Here is a 14138-nt window from a genome sequence, read left to right as displayed (position 1 = left end):
TGCAGGAAGATTGTTCCAGATGTTGGGGAAGTCCAGAACAAGGGGTCACAGTTTAAGGATAAGGGGGAAATCTTTTAGGACCGAGATGAGAAAAAAAAATTCACACAGAGAGTGGTGAATCTGTGGAATTCTCTGCCACAGAATGTAGTTGAGGCCAGTTCATTGGCTATATTTAAGAGGGAGTTAGATGTAGCCATTGTGGCTAAAGGGATCAGGGGGTATGGAGAGAAGGCGGGTATGGGATACCGAGTTGGATGATCAGCCATGATCATATTGAATGGTGGTGCAGGCTCGAAGGGCCGAATGGCCTACTCCTGCACCCATTTTCTATGTTTCTATATTTCTATGTTTATAGACAGAGCAACCACGACTAAATATAACACCAATTAATGTTCTGTACATACACTGAGAATGTAACATGAGCTTTAGCACAGTTTTTGTTTTGTATATTTTTTCAATTCTGAATAAACTGTATTATTGGAGGGGAAAAAATGTATTTTAAATGTTGACATTGTCTTCCGTTCACTCCACAGCAAAAATCTACGTAAAGAACTTGGCAGCAAAAACCAAACTCAAAACTGTGGATAACATTACAAAAAACTGCCCCATAGGAAATCTGAAACCAAGACTGAAACGGCTTTTGCCAGCGATCAGCCGTTGCACAAGTTGGAGACAACACACCAGGGACTTTGGAGTGTGGGAGGAAACCGGAGCACCCGGAGGAAACCCACGTGGTCACGGCGAGAACGTGCAAACTCCGTACAGACGGTATCCGTAGTTAGGATTGACCCCGGATCTCTGGCGCTGTAATTCCCCTGTCCCACTTAGGAAACCTGAACGGAAACCTCTGGAGACTTTGCGCCCCACCCAAGGTTTCCGTGCGGTTCCCGGAGGTTGCAGGTGGTTGCCGGAGGTTGCAGGTAGTGGAAGCTGGTAGGGAGACTGACCAAAAACCTCCGGGAACCGCACGGAAACCTTGGGTGGGGCGCAAAGTCTCCAGAGGTTTCCGTTCAGGTTTCCTAAGTGGGACAGGGGCATTAAGGCAGCAACTCTACCGCTGCGCCCACCCATGTTGAACGAAAGTCATATCGTTGCATTAAATGTTGGGCCCTTCATCCTTTATCTTTGCACAGTCGACAGCTCGATTGTTCGAGAAGGAACTGCAGATGCTGGAAATATCGAAGGTAGACAAAAGTGCTGGAGAAACTCAGTGGGTGAGGCAGCATCTATGGAGCGAAGGAAATAGGCAACGTTTCGGGACGAAACGTTGCCTATTTCCTTCGCTCCATAGATGCTGCCTCTCCCGCTGAGTTTCTCCAGCACTTTTGTCTACCACCGATGGCTTGATTGTATTTTGTATTGTCTTTCATTGGACAGCAGGCAAACAAAAGCTTTGTATCTTGGTAGACAAATAATAATATTAGTAATTGTGTAAACTCGCTCCCACCTCCCTCTGTTCCTACCTTCTTTCAAGGGGTAATAGGGCAGGGCCCCTCCACACGCCTCGTCCTCCGTCTTCACCACCACCACCACGTAAAAACTGCTGTTTCGGAAATCCTTCCGCTGTTGGGACAGCAACAAGTAATGCTTGATGATCGTGAAAGGCGTGGATGCCATTGCGTTAACTTTACACACAACCTCTATCATTAAGGGCCTGTCTCACGAGCATGCGACTCCATGCGGCAAGCGGGGGGGCCTAAAGTGCCGGTCCCACCAGCGTGCGCCTGCATGCGGCAAGCGCGACCTAGCGTGGTCGCTTGAGCCGGGGCCGGTCCCACTTCGATCGCCGGAGCCGTATGGAGTTGTGCGGAGCTGGTCCCGACATCGCGCGGGGCTCCGAAAAACTGTCCGTGTTCAAAAAATTCCGCGGGGCAGCGGCCTGCCGGCCCGCAGCCGCATTGGGGCCGTACGCAGCGTCTCAGCGCCGTACGCCCGTCGGACTTCGCTCGAACTTCACGCCACTCACTCGACCTCCGTGCGTACGGCGTCGAGGCGGCTGCGGGCTTTAGGTCGCGCTTGCCGCATGGAGTCGCACGCTCATGGGACAGGCCCTTTACACACAACCTATCATTAATGTCTGATTATTATTAATGTTTAGAGTTTTCTGAGTCATTCGTAACTGTCACTGTATGTCATGTTGTTACTTGTGGGCGGAGCACCAAGGCAAATTCCTTGTATGTGAATACTTGGCCAATAAACTTACTTACTTATAGAGACACCAAAGGTGACCTTTTAATGGTTGTGGAGATATTCGCCTTGGGTCACATCTGCAACGCATGTCACTGGCGATATTCCCCTTCTCGTGGGTCATAGTTTATAGTTATATGAGCCATTCGGCCCCATCAAGTCTACTCCGCCATTTCAATCATGGCCGATCTATCTTTCCCTCTCAACACCATTCTACCGCCTTCTACCCGTAACCCCTGACACCCGAAACTGATCAAGTAGTCAGCTGTTGTAGTCTTTCTCATAAATAACTTTGTCAAGATGAATGGAAGAAGGGTCCCGAACTGAAACGTCACCTATCGATGTTCTCCAGAGATGCTGCCTGACCCGCTGAGTTACTCCAGCACTCTGTGTCCATGTAAAAGTGACCCTAGTTATTAGTTTAGTAAAACTGCCCCGCGTGTGCAGAATAGAGCAAAGGGCCTGTCCCACTGTACGAGATAATTCAAGAACTCTCCCGAGTTAAAAAAAAAAATCAAACTCGCAGAATGTACGTAGCAGGTACGTCGGAGCTCGGGGACGTCTCTTAGCGGCTCGTAACGCTAACGGCAGGTACTCGGGAAATGCGGTAAGCTCGTGAAGATTTTTCAACATGTTGAAAAATGTCCACGAGAGCCCCGAGTACCTACGAGCGGCCATTACCGTAATTCTCCAAGTTCGAATCAGGGGAAACTCGGGCGAACTCTCGAATTAGCTCGTACAGTGGGGCAGCCCCTTTAGTGCACTGGTCAGCACAGACTTGGTGGACCGAAGGGCCTGTTTCTGCGCTGTATCTCTAAAGTCTAAAGATTGGACCTGCGGGCCAAGGGTGGGACTTCATACCACACTACCTCCTGACTGGAAGCAAGAGGGCTACCAATTCAGCCAAGGAAGTACACACACTGGTTCTCAACACCAACACAGGTTACTCAAGCAAGCAGTGTCGTTTACCTGTATGGTTATGGCTCCTTTCTTGGTCATGGTTTGATAGGTACCACTAAACGCCACATTGTTGTCCAGGTCATTGACAGGACACTGAAAGAAATACAAAATGATGAACATCAGCAAATAAACTCCCAATCCAACGAGAGTCTAGTTCTTAAAGAAGATCCCAGCTCCTGACAATTCCACACTTTTAATGCATTCCTTCATACCTTACGATCTAATTTCATAATTTCCACAATTCTATTTGTTTCTCTTACATGGGGAGAATGGGGTTGAGAGGGGAAGATAGATCAGCCATGAATGAATGGCGGAGTAGACTTGATGGGCTGAATGGCCTAATTCTGCTCCTAGAACTTATAATAGGAGGCCATTCAGCCTCTCAACTCCCTGCCAGCTCTTAGTCCAATTCCCATGCTTGTTTGCGTATAATGTATTCCCTCTCGAGCGTTCACCAACTCTCCCCGATTCTCCTTTCGCCCGTCTACAGAAGCGTCACAGGAGATCGGGATTAATCCCAGGTCCCCGGAATCGGGGGGAACAGCAGCACTACCTGCTGCACTACTCCGCGCTGTTCAAGAAGCCAGCAACGGGACATTATCTGGACAGCACCAAGCTTTGACAAACAATCAACTAGTTAAAAGAACTAGACCACACGACATATTAACAATAAACACCTTAAGGAGATAAACAAAAATGATCCAGACCCACAAAAAACCAGCCCTCTTCTGCCCGATCTTACAAAAATAAATCATTCACAGCTTGGGACGTTTCAATAACTCACTCTCACAGATTACTGAAAGAAAGAGAACTGTAACATTCACTTTCAGGTGATCTCCTTGTCCCTTTGCGTAAAGTGTTTCAAGAGTCAGGAATGTTTAAATGCCATATGTACCTAATCTGAACAATGACATTCTTCCTTGCAGCAGCATAACAACTCTGCAAACACAGTATCCAATACATAATATCATTTAAAAAAAGCTCAATAAATATAAAACCCCCAATATTAGTCCAAACCAAATGAAGCCCAATAAGTCCGTATTGAAAGTCAAAACAAATGAAGATGGATTTGAATCTTCTGAACCTTCTGAGTGTTGTAGTCGGCAGGGCAGTACTCTGCATATCGCCAACTTGGACAATTTTACATTTTTATCAAGGCAATTAACCTACAAACCTGCACGTCTTTGGAGTGTGGGAGGAAACCAAAGATCTCGGAGAAAACCCACACAGATCACGGGGAGAACGTGCAAACTCCACACAGATGGAGATGTGATTTGTCTTCCCTTTGCCACCAGTTACCTAGATTGATTCCCTTGTTCCACGTAGCAGAGGCCTTCCCGTGGCGCCCTGACCCTGTAGCCAGCCCAAAGGCTCCGAGAACCTTCCAGAAGGCTCGTCTCGCTCAGGAACCCTCCAGAAGGCTCGTCGGTCGGTGGGACCGGGAGGGAGCTGGAAACATCGGTGGCGAGGAGGAAGGACTCGCTCGGAGGGTGAACCGACGTAATGCCTCCAGGTTGGCTGCAGGAGGCGCCCCTGGGACACAAAGATGGCCGGGCAAGGAGAGGGACGTGGTTCGCTGGAACTACATCAGCGCACGGGCTGACTGGACTTTGATCAATGGCGCCAAACATGGCGGTGGATGGAAAAATAATTTCACTCTGCAGTTGCATATTTGACAACTAAAACCACATTGAAAACTGTTGCTTAACTCTCAAGTGGCCATGTTGTTTGTTCTAATATTCAATTCAAGTTGGTGCTTCTTTTCCAAGATAAGTCTACACGTGATTGGGGTGCAGTCCTTGTGCGAGAAGGAGCCTTGTGCACCCGGAGAAAACCCACGGGGACACAGGGAGAACGTACAAACCCCATAGAGACATCAGCCGTAGTCAGGATCGAACCCAGGTCCCTGGCGCTGTAAGGAGCATGTACGTACGTACGTACGGTCCTTATGCAAGACCCTGGTGCTGGACACTGACTCCCCACTCACCAGAACATCCTGAATGGAGAGGACGGAGCAGGGAAACACGGAATCCGAGGTCACTTTCACGATTACGGACTCCTCGCCATCAGAAAACGTGTACCTAAAGTACTGAGGGTGAACAGGAGGGCAACAATGACCACATCGTAAACTCATCACAGTAGACATCCCAACTTTACATTAGTTTACTTGTGGGTCTGCGGATATCTGTAGAGTCTGATCCGCACACACCTTGGTCCAACGCGGGCAGTGGAGACTGGCGGTGGGCTGTTGGTAGTCATCGAGCCCCCTTTGACTCCACTGGTGTGTGGATCATGGATCGGCCCCTACAGACATCCGCAGACAAACAAGTAGACGCCCCTACGGAGAGGAGAGGACAGTCATACTCGTTTAGAGTGTCCGCTGATGATGATGAAGGCAGACTCAAAATGCCGGAGTAACTCAGCGGGTGAGACAGCATCCCCGGAGAGAAGGAATGGGTGACCTTTCGGGTTGAAACCCATCTTCAGACTGAGAGTCAGCGGAGAGGGAGACTTAGAGATATGGAAGGGCAAGGTGTGAAAACACAGATCAAAGGGGACGTTGATCAAGGAAATGCAAAATGTTATATTGTTAGCTGAGGAGAAGGTGACAGCGAGGTGTATAATCAGTAATATTTAATGAGGAGGACAGTGAAACGAGGCGGAGAACTAGGATGGGCTAAGGATGGAGAGAGAGGGAAAGCAAGGGTAACAGAGTTAGAGAAATCAATATTCATACCGCTGGGGTGTAAACTGCCGAAGCAAAATATGAGGTGCTGTTCCTCCAATTTGCCACAGCTACCTGACCGGGGGAGAGAGTCAGAGTATTTTTCTCTCCCGAGACAAAAATTTCAAATACTTGAGAACATAGATTTAAACAGTGAGGAGGAAAGTTTAAAAGAGGTGTTTTTTTCCCCCAAACACACTGTATTTTTGAACATTCTAGTCATTTTTTAAAAACAGTACAAAATCCCACAGCCGCACTACCCGCTGCCCGCTCGGAAACGGTGAACAGAGGGGAAATTCTTCCTGGAGGATTCTCAGCGCAGGTCCTTATAATATTACATGTCTGTCCTTACCTGCGGCTGAGACGGTGTTGCGTTAAACTTGAACGGTTCTGCAGTTCTGTTGGATAAACGAATATAAAATGTTAAGGGCATTATTCAGACACGAGTCTCACCAGCTGTTATAAGTAAGTAAGTTAGTAAACTGAATAAGTTTATTGGCCAAATATTCACATACAAGGAATTTGCCTTGGTGCTCTGCCCACAAGTAATAACATGACATACAGTGACAGTTACGAATGACTCAGAAAACACTAAACATTAATAATAAAACATTAATGATAAAACACCGTTGATCAAGCATGTGAACCAACAAAATACCAGATCAAAGGGAGGCGACAAATAGGAAGGAATTGGAATAGGAATTTTAAAAAATTTACAAAATCAAACAGTTTATTTCAGTCGCTTAGTTTAGTTTAGTTTAGAGATACAGCGCAGAAACAGGCCCTTGGGCCAACCTGCGGTCTCTGCACACCAAAGGGCATGTCCCACTTGGATGGCGTGCGAAGATTTTGTGAATCCCGAAATCCTGGGGCGCCGCGTGAAACCGCGCATAACTGCCCACGCACCATGCGCACGTGTCGTGCGTTGTGAGCGTAAATGATGTCGCGTAAATTACACGCAAATTACACCCAAGTGGGACAGGCCCTTTACACTATCCGACACACACTGGGGGAAAAAGTTACAATTTTACCGAAGCCAATTGACCTACAAACCTGTACGTCTTTGGAGTGTGGTTAGAAACTGGAGCACCCGGAGTAAACCCAGACAGCTCACGGGGAGAACGTGCAAACTCCGAACAGACAGCACCCCGCAGTCAGGATTGAACGTGGGTCTCTGGCACTGTAGGGCAGCAACTCGACCACTGCTCCAACGTGCCGCTGTTTGGAGATATATTTAAAAGGGAATCAGGAACGAAGGAGCCAGGTTCCTTGACTCTGTGCCAGGCCCACAGTATGATAAGGATCAAGTCCTGCTACCTGCCACCACTCCACCATTGTACAGGTTTGCTGCACTAAACATTCACCCGTTCCTTCTGAAGGAGGGCCCCAACCCGATGAGTCATCTATTCACGTCCTCTATAGAGTTGCTGTCTGACGAGCTGAGTTACTCCAGCAAACAGCCACACAACGTGGACACAGTCCCTTCCAGCTGCCTTGCCCACACCGACCAACATGCCCCATCTACACTAGTGTCACACCGAGCACCCTGCCACATCTACACTAGTCCCACCCCGACCAACATGCCCCATCTACACTAGTCCCACCCCGACCAACATGCCCCATCTACACTAAATCCACACCGACCAACATGCCCCATCTACACTACACCGTCCCACCCCGACCAACATGCCCCATCTACACTAGTCCCACCCCGACCAACATGCCCCATCTACACTAGTCTCCCACCCCAACAAACCCATCTACACCAGTCCCATCCCAACCAACACTCCCCATCTACACTAGTCCCACCCTGACCAACATGCCCCATCTACACTAGTCCCACCCTGACCAACATGCCCCATCTACACTAGTCCCACCCCGACCAACATGCCCCATCTACACTAGTCCCACACCGACCAACATGCCCCATCTACACTAGTCCCACCCCCCAACATGCCCCATCTACACTAGTCCCCCCCCGACCAACATGCCCCATCTACACTAGTCCCCCCCCGACCAACATGCCCCATCTACACTAGTCCCACACCGACCAACATGCCCCATCTACACTAGTCCCACCCCGACTCCGACCAACATGCCCCATCTACACTAGTCCCACACCGACCAACATGCCCCATCTACACTAGTCCCACCTACCTGTTCGAGGCCCATATATCCTTCTAAACCTATCCTATCCGTGTAGCTGTCTAAATGTTTTTTAAACCTGTGATAGTACTTGCCTCAACTAGTTCTTCCAGCAACTCGTTCCATACCCACGCCACCCTTTGTGTAAAGAAAGTTACCCCTAACCATGATTCTCTGGTTCTCAATTCCCATGCAAGAGACTCTGTGCATTTAACCCGACCTATTCCTCTCATGATTTTTGCACAACTCTATAAGATCAACCCTCATCCTCCTGCGCTCCAAGGAATAAAGTCCGATCCTTTCACTAGTACCAAGCATTTTCCTATTACGGAGACCGCAGCAAAATGACATGAGTCTCTGCCTCAGAGAGCGATGGAGGCAGGTTCTCTGGATGCTTTCAAGAGAGAGCTAGATAGGGCTCTTAAAAATAGTGGAGTCAGGGGATATGGGGAGAAGGCAGGAACGGGGCACTGATTGGGGATGATCAGCCATGATCACATTGAATGGCGGTGCTGGCTCGAAGGGCCGAATGGCCTACTCCTGCACCAATTGTCTATTGTCTAAGTCCTAAACCTAACGGACACGGAGTTCTAGCCGATGATACTGCGCAACTTTACCCGAGGATGAAGTGCTTGATGCGTTTGACGTAGAGCTGGACAGAGGCGTTCTTTTCCGACAGGGTGGAGACATCCACATAGAAGTACTGCATCTGCAATTCACTCTTCACCTCCGATTGGCAAAGTGTGCGACTCACATCCTGGTAGATGTATTTCCTCTGGTACCTGCAGAGAGATACAGTGAGGCAGGCTGGGCCACGACTTAACAGCACGGTAACAGCTCTCGTGAACCTCGCGGTGTGCAGGAGAGCGAAGCAAATTGGAGGGACGGCACCTCATATTCTGCCTGGGCAGCTCACAACCCAGCAGTATGGACGTTGATTTATCTATCCCTTGCTTTAACTCTCTCATCATCCGTCCCCCACCCAAGTTTCATTATCCATTATCGCCCTGTTCAACTTCATCATCTGTATAACTCGTTATCACCTGTTGTGTTTCGGCTGTTGTAAATAACTGAAGCTTTACACCACGATAAAGGTCCCAAAGACTTTATTAACTACATGGCAAATATGACTCCACACTTACACGTCTCTCTAATTCTAAGGGAACCAGGCAAGGAGAGGTTACTGTGAAGCTAGTGGACGTAACTACAAAAGCATGACTCATAATATGAGTGGCACCGATCTCCATCACCTACCCCACAGCCAACAATGGACCATTGTGGGCTCCACCTTTCCTTGCTCATCGTTGCTTTTTGCGTATCTTTCATTCATTTGTTCTGTGTACCGTCTATATCTCTCCCTTCCCTTTCCCCTCACTCTCAGTCTGAAGAGGGGGGCACAACCAGAAACGTCACCTATTCCTTTTCTTCAAAGATGCTGCCTTCCCCCCGTAATCTTTGATGCCCGTAAGAACCTTTCTAAACTCCGCTTTAAAAATACCCAACGTCTTGGCCTCAACAGCGAGCGGTCTGTGGCAATAATAGCAGCATAAATTATACTGCGAGCGTGCAGGATTTTGAGCGTGACAGATTCTCCAGTAATTGGCCTTTAATTAATCTGCACGCTACGTTTGAACCTAGTTGCCAGGTCTGAGATGTTTGGATACCATCAGACTGTTTCTGGTTGAACATGTGGTGGCATTGTTGATGCATTATTCATCCTGCTCCACTTATGAACTGCTGCAGTTCAAACAGAATATACTTCGTAACAGCCTGAGGCACTAAGGCCTCCTGCCTGCTTTCCAAGGAGCAGAGAGGAGAGATTGGTGCAGGAAGTGAGGAAGACTGAAGTGGCAAAGGGTGGGGCAGAGCAAGTCAGCACAACTTGCCCCTGCCGACCAAGATGCCCCCTCTCAGCTTAGAAACATAGAAAATAGGTGCAGGAGGCCATTCGGCCCTTCGATCCAGCACCGCCATTCATTGTGATCATGGCTGATCGTCCTCTATCAATAACCCGTGCCTGCCATCTCCCCATATCCCTTGACTCCACTCGCCCCTAGAGCTCTATCTAACTCTCTCTTAAATCCATCCAGTGAATTGGCTTCCACTGCCCTCTGTGGCAGGGAATTCCATAAATTCACAACTCTCTGGGTGAAAACGTTTTTTCTCACCTCAGTCTTAAATGAGCTCCCCTTTATTCTAAGCTTGGCCCAGTTGCATGCCTTTGGCCCTGATCCCTCCAACCCATTACAATGTTAGACATCTAGACAGGTACATGGATGGTGTTCAAGAAGGAACTGCAGATGCTGGAAAATCGAAGGTACACAAAAATGCTGGAGAAACTCAGCGGGTGCAGCAGCATCTACGGAGCGAAGGAAATAGGTAACGTTTCGGGCCGAAACCCTTCTTCAGACTGATAGGGGGTGGCAGGGAGAAGGGTCGTACAGTTGGATGGCAGGGGGGATCACAGAGAGCGGGCAGTTAGAGAGGAGATTGTGAAATTGTCTCCAGAGAGAGGATGGGAGCTTTTTCAAAGTAGGCATACCTTGAGGAGATATCACAGTGGAGTGTCGTACAGTTGGAGGGCAGGGTACATGGATGGGACAGTTTTAGAGGGATATGGGCCAACCGCAGGTAGGTGGGACTAGTGTAGATGGGACATGTTGGCCAGTATGGGCAAGTTGGGCCGAAGGGCCTGTTTCCACACCGTAAGACTCTATAATTTAATGATTCAGTTATATTTTATTGTCATGTGTACACATATTCTTTGTCTCTGCCAACAACCCGGTAAGAGAAATCAAAGTTCATACAGCAGACCTCACCTGGGCATTTCCCAAAGAGTCACAACATATCTGGAGATGGCAAAGTTACAAAAAAGCTCCTCCAATAGTCTGACCTTCTCGCAGCGGTGAACTGGGCCCACCGCCAGCACGCGGGATTCTCCGATTTGCGTACACAAAGTATGCAAAGAGTCGCCGCCACATAGGGTGCTGGCAAGACCACTGCGGTCTCCGGGGAGGAAGCGGCCGCTCCAGACATTCCAAGCCGCTGAGGAGCCTTCACCCGACCCCGGAGTTCCATCTCCCCGGCAAGAGGGCCTGAAAATAGCGGACTGGCTGCGGAGGCCACAAATAACCCCCGACCTCGGGTGATCACAGAGGAAGAGGACTTAACTTTCTGGTGCCTTTCTCCACAGTGGGAAATCTTGATTCTGTTGTGGGGGGGACGTTCATGTTGAATTCTATAACGTGTTGTGTCCATTTTTTTAACATTTTTTTTCTATGGATGTGCGGAAACTTAATTATTTATTCTATGTAAAGCACTTTGGTTTCAACAGGAGTAGATTTAAACGTGCTATAGAAATACAATTTACTGACTTACTTACTATTAGGTCCCCATTGTTCCCTCTTTGTTCTTGAGATTACGAGATGACGGGGGCCCACGGATTAAAAGCAGCACGGGGGTTTACCAGCGACGGGGCGGGGTGGGGTGGGGTGGGTGGGGGAGTTTGGGCTTACACGAGGGGCTCCATCAATACTCACAGTCCCCTGAGCATGAGTGGTGCTTGGAAGGAGACCACCGCTTTCTGCTGCCGGATCACGAAGAGCACAGGGTTTTTGGCTTGTTCGGAGAGAACGTTAACATGGACACGCACCCCCTCTGTCTGCAGAAGGGACAGAACACAGTTAATTCACACACATGCACACACACACACGCACTGAACACTAATCCCTTTCACAGACCACCCTTGGCTTCAGACTCTATCAGCGACAACAGTGGCCACCCCCCACCTTTCTCAACCCTAACAATAGACAATAGAAATATAGAAATTAGGTGCAGGAGTAGGCCATTTGGCCCTTCGAGCCTGCACCGCCATTCAACATGATCAATGCTGATCATCCAACTCAGTATCCCGTACCTGCCTTCTCTCCATACCCCTTAATCCCCTTAGCCACAAGGGCCACATCTAACTCCCTCTTAAATATAGCCAATGAACTGGCCTCAACTACCCTCTGTGGCAGAGAGTTCCAGAGATTCACCACTCTCTGTGTGAAAAAAGTTCTTCTCATCTCGGTTTTAAAGGATTTCCCCCTTATCCTTAAAATAGGTGGAGGAGTCGGCCATTCGGCCCATCGAGCCAGCACCTCTTCACTGTACCTCGGTGCATGTGACATTAAACTAAAGTCTGAAACGTCAAGGGCCTGTCCCACTTGGCCGATCTATTGGCGACTGCCGGCATCATTGACTGACGTACCAGGGCAACGGAAAATTCACGGCGTGACGCGGCATAATGACGTATTGACGAGCGTTTTTTTCCCCCCAAGTGTCGCAACATTTTTTTTGTCGCCGCTGGATTTTGAAATGTTCAAAATCTTTTGGCGACACTGATACGACGCTGGCAGTCGCCGAAAAAAAACCGCCAATTGGGACAGGCTCTTTACCCATCCTTTATCTCCAGAGATGCTGCCCGACCAGCTGAGTTGCTCCAGTAATTTGTATCTATCGAAACTAAACTTTTCCACACAGTCAAATACATACCGCAAACCCTGTGAAATGCTTAAAGATACAGCACAGGAACAGGCCCTTCAGCCCACAATGTTCGTGCCGAACATGATGCCAAACAAAATGAATCTCCTCTGTCTGCACATAGAAACATAGAAACATAGAAATTAGGTGCAGGAGCAGGCCATTCGGCCCTTCGAGCCTGCACCGCCATTCAACATGATCATGGCTGATCATCCAACTCAGTATCCCATCCCTGCCTTCTCTCCATACCCTCTGATCCCCTTAGCCACAAGGGCCACATCTAACTCCCTCTTAAATATAGCCAATTAACTGGCCTCAACTACCCTCTGTGGCAGAGAATTCCAGAGATTCACCACTCTCTGTGTGAAAAAAGTTCTTCTCATCTCGGTTTTAAAGGATTTCCCCTTTATCCTTAAGCTGTGACCCCTTGTCCTGGACTTCCCTAACATCGGGAACAATCTTCCTGCATCTAGCCTGTCCAACCCCTTAAGAATTTTGTAAGTTTCTATAAGATCCCCTCTCAATCTTCTAAATTCTAGAGAGTATAAACCAAGTCTATCCAGTCTTTCTTCATAAGACAGTCCTGACATCCCAGGAATCAGTCTGGTGAACCGTCTCTGCACTCCCTCTATGGCAATAATGTCCTTCCTCAGATTTGGAGACCAAAACTGTACGCAATACTCCAGGTGTGGTCTCACCAAGACTCTGTACAACTGCAGTAGAACCTCTCTGCTCCTATACTCAAATACATATCCACATGATCCATATCCCTCCATAGCTATGTGCTTGTCCAAAAGTTTCTTAAACGCCACTATCGGATCTGCCTCGACCACCACCTCTGGCAGCGCGTTCCAGGCACCCATCAACCTCTGCGTAAAAACAAACTTGCCCCACACTTCTACTTCAAATTTTGCCCCTTTCAACTTAAAGCTACGCTGACTGGTCTTTGATATCTCTACCCAAATGGTGGTTTAAACCGAAGGTAGACACAAAAAGCTGGAGTAACTCAGCGGGGCAGGCAACATCTCTGGAGAGAAGGAACGGGTGACGTTTCGGGTCGAGACCCTTCTTCAGACTGAGAGTCAGGGGAGAGGGAGACTAGAGATATGGAAGGGCAAGGTGTGAAAACGACAGTAGATGACGCTCAAGGATTTGTTAGCTGAGGGGAGGGTGACAACGAGGCGTGCACTCAGTAAAAATAATCAGGAGGATAGTGAACCTAGTCGGACAACTGGGGTGGGGGAGGGACAGGAAGAGAGGGATGGCAAGGGTTACTTGAAGGTAGGGAAATCAATATGGTCTGAAGAAAAGTCTATACCCAAAACGTCACACATTCCTTCTAACCAGAGATGCTGCCTGTCCCGCTGAGTTACTCCAGCTTTTTCTGTCTAAAAAAAGGCAGGGAATACTACTTAGAATTCCCTCTACCCATCCATTCATCCTTGCGATGTCCACTTGGTTAAATAGTTAGTGAATTAAAGAATCAGCAGGAAATTAGCAGCATTCATTGAGTAGAGATCTCCCAGAGTAGAAACTGGCCACAGTGCGCTCTCTGGATTTTGTCCGGACCAAAGGAGGTGCTGGACCATCAGTAACC

At 48.5% G+C, this 14138-nt stretch overlaps 1 protein-coding gene across 1 annotated transcript in view; it reads right to left on the bottom strand.

Annotated features, from left to right (window-relative positions):
• sidt2 (SID1 transmembrane family, member 2) overlaps positions 1-14138 on the bottom strand; it is a 57940-nt gene that overhangs the window by 37174 nt on the left and 6628 nt on the right. The window contains exons 2-7 of the mRNA XM_055660603.1: positions 11557-11678; positions 8635-8799; positions 6225-6270; positions 5135-5236; positions 3157-3240; positions 1464-1563 (exon numbers count right to left, since the gene is read on the bottom strand). Coding sequence (XP_055516578.1) covers positions 1464-1563; positions 3157-3240; positions 5135-5236; positions 6225-6270; positions 8635-8799; positions 11557-11678 — 619 coding nt within the window. The remainder of the gene's footprint in view (positions 1-1463; positions 1564-3156; positions 3241-5134; positions 5237-6224; positions 6271-8634; positions 8800-11556; positions 11679-14138) is intronic.

This window comes from Leucoraja erinacea, chromosome 32, assembly GCF_028641065.1.
Source record: "Leucoraja erinacea ecotype New England chromosome 32, Leri_hhj_1, whole genome shotgun sequence".
NCBI classification, from domain to species: domain Eukaryota; kingdom Metazoa; phylum Chordata; class Chondrichthyes; order Rajiformes; family Rajidae; genus Leucoraja; species Leucoraja erinaceus.
Note: the sequence above shows the minus strand (reverse complement) of the source record. Positions and strands in the feature narration are given on the sequence as shown.